Below are 2,853 nucleotides of genomic sequence, written 5' to 3'. Positions count from 1 at the left end.
ATTAAAATTACAAAGTATACATACATGTCCAATAATCACACCTTGTTGTGAAAGATCAGAGATACCCCTAAACATGCATCAATGCATGTACTGTAAATGAAATATTTTGAAATTTCAAATATAGATCATATATGAAGTATACTGCATTGTTTTACATTTCAACGAGGAAAGATAAAAGAAAGATTATTGAAGTAGGTAGTGTTGCTAGTGTTGTGTAATCACTCACAAAAACACCATAAAAATTAAATAGCCTATTACACCCAACATTAATTAAAGTCATGAACCCACAATAATAGACCCAAATCTTCAAGACCCCTTTCTAACCCAACAACATCTTTACAAAGAACCTTAAAATTCTGAACTGTTTCTATGAATCTATGATATGCTAATCTACTTTCACTTCACCACAATAATCAATTCTCTAAAGATTTCTATTGTTCAAGTAACCTAAGTGAAGTAGAAATAGACTAGAGGTTGGTGGTAAATTGACACTTCCTTATGTCCTTATTGCAATCTACTTCACACATTGCTAATACGAGTAACTAGACCCAAATGAAATACGTAGTATAATTGAGAATATTCAAGCACTCCTATGTTATGTCCTTAGTAATAAAAAAAAAAGAGACAGAATCGCCTCAAAATTGATTTTTTAGAAACACATTACTAAGCACTTGTACCAAATGTCTAAATCTAAAAATTATACGAAGTATTTCTAGTCAATGATATTCATATACTCATTCTCTTAAAGTGTTGTACGTGAAATTGAATCTTTTTTATACGCATTGTTAAGATAAACTAACAAGAAAACACATAAAATCCTAATGAACAACCTAATTATAATCTGTATTATTGTTATAGTACTAGTAAATAATCACCCAGATTTATGTTAATACATCCTACAACTAATTACACAAGTTAAATATATCTAAAAGGATTTGTTGAGAACTACCACAAATCCCTTTTTCTTAGTACTTGTAGCATATTCTCTTTCATCTAAGATCGATCAACAAACAAATCCTCAAAAATTATAAAAAATTAAAAATTTACTTCATCATCTCCAAACTTCTATAGTCGAAAACAGCATTAGTTCTCAACCCCAAGAAATCATAACAAATATTGGTACCATTATTACTACTAGTACTACAACCAACCATATTAATATTTTGACTGCAATTACAGTCTTGTTGACTATTTTCCAACCCCAAACTGCAAGTGAAGCAAATTCTTGTCCCTGTTTTTAACTCTGTATTTTGCTGTTGTTGTTGACAAGGAGGACTAATTCTAAGATCAAGGTTCAAATCAGGGCATCTTTCTGTAAATTTTCTTCTAGATTGTTGTTGTTCATCTTCAATTAACATGTGATTATTAGTAAAAATTTCGTCTTTTAACCCCGAAATCTCGTCTTTTAACCCCAAAACTTCTTCTTTCTTCGCAATTGAGATTGGTGCAGAAAATGAGATTGTTGTTGTTGTTGAATTTGGTGTTGTTGTTGGTGAAGATTCTGGATTTGATACAACTTCATTTAGTGATCTATGTGTAACAGGGTCAATTCCCCTGTTTAATAGCTTTCTTTTGATGTGGGTATTCCAATAATTCTTTATCTCATTGTCTGTTCTTCCTGGTAATCTTCCTGCTATCAATGACCACCTAAAACAACAAAAATTCATTAGTTTCTCCAAATGGGTATCAAGAAATTTTAATAAAAATTCAATCTTTAAGGAAAAAGTTGACATTTTTCAAACTCTATATTTGTCTTTTCTTGTTTCACTAAATAAAACCCATTTATTTTTTTCCCAAATTCAAGAAACAATATTGAGACAAACCCCTTTTTTCAATCCACCAAATTAGTAGTAAAAAAAATTCCCATTAAATTACTTAAAAAAATGGAGGGAAATAGTGAAAAAAAAGAGAAAAAAAAAAAAAACTCTGTTTTGTTTTGGGTAAAAAAAAGTTGAAATCTTGACTTACTTGTTACCAAGAAGACTATGTAATTTGATGATGAGTTCATCTTCTTCTTCAGTAAAATTACCCCTTTTCAAATCAGGACGAAGGTAATTAATCCAACGGAGCCGGCAACTTTTACCGCACCGGAGAAGACCGGCGGCTTTAGGAAGAGAACGCCAACAACCTTCACCATGAGCTTTAATGTAAGCAATTAATCTATCATCTTCTTCTTTTGTCCATGCTCCTTTGTTTGTATGAGCTTTCTCACAACAAGGGGACCTCCCCATTTTTTAAATTTTCCAAATTTTTATAATTTTTTTTGGGAAATTATGAAATAATCTTAAGATTGTTGGAGGGAAAAATTGAAGTTGGAGAAATTTTATTTTTTGTCAATTTTAGTTGTTTTTATTTTTTGTTGGTGTAAAATATTTTATGATGATGAGCAAAAGCTAATTTAGGGGGGAGTTGGGTGAAGCAACAAAGCTGATCCCTTTTGAGGAATTGAAGGGGTTTTTATAGGGTATTGATTTGGATTGAGAGAGAAAGAGCTTCTAGATGTGAGTTGGTGAGATAGGTTAGAGGGAGAGTGGCTGCTGGGGTTACTCTTTTGATGATATTTTAATATCATTTCATAATAATAATGCAAATAGATTACATAAATATAAATATATATATTTAGGTCAGAAATTAGAGTGAAAAAGATTCATTAATTAAGAGGTAAACACAAGTTAGGTGTAAAGTAATTAAAGATTACACATTTATGTCTAGTATATACATATGTTGTTATTGTATGAAAATATAATTTAAATTTTTATTTTATTTAATAGAGGTGGAAAATACTAAAATTATTATAATGTATGTATATCTATTTTAAAGTAATAAAAAGAAAAGGTACTAGGTATAAAAAGA

The 2,853-nt window shown here is 29.9% G+C and overlaps 1 protein-coding gene across 1 annotated transcript; it reads right to left on the bottom strand.

Annotated features, from left to right (window-relative positions):
* Positions 1-819: 819 nt before the first annotated feature.
* Positions 820-2,570, bottom strand: LOC110739350 (myb-related protein 308-like). The gene is made up of 2 exons (XM_021919817.1): positions 1,969-2,570; positions 820-1,647 (listed from the first exon to the last, which is right to left on the bottom strand). The coding sequence occupies exons 1-2, from the start codon at positions 2,229-2,231 to the stop codon at positions 1,044-1,046; spliced, it is 867 nt and encodes a 288-aa protein (XP_021775509.1). The 5' UTR covers positions 2,232-2,570; the 3' UTR covers positions 820-1,043.
* Positions 2,571-2,853: the final 283 nt, after the last annotated feature.

Source organism: Chenopodium quinoa, unplaced genomic scaffold, assembly GCF_001683475.1.
Source record: "Chenopodium quinoa cultivar QQ74 unplaced genomic scaffold, ASM168347v1, whole genome shotgun sequence".
NCBI classification, from domain to species: Eukaryota; Viridiplantae; Streptophyta; class Magnoliopsida; order Caryophyllales; family Amaranthaceae; genus Chenopodium; species Chenopodium quinoa.
This window is presented reverse-complemented; position numbering and strand designations above follow the sequence as displayed.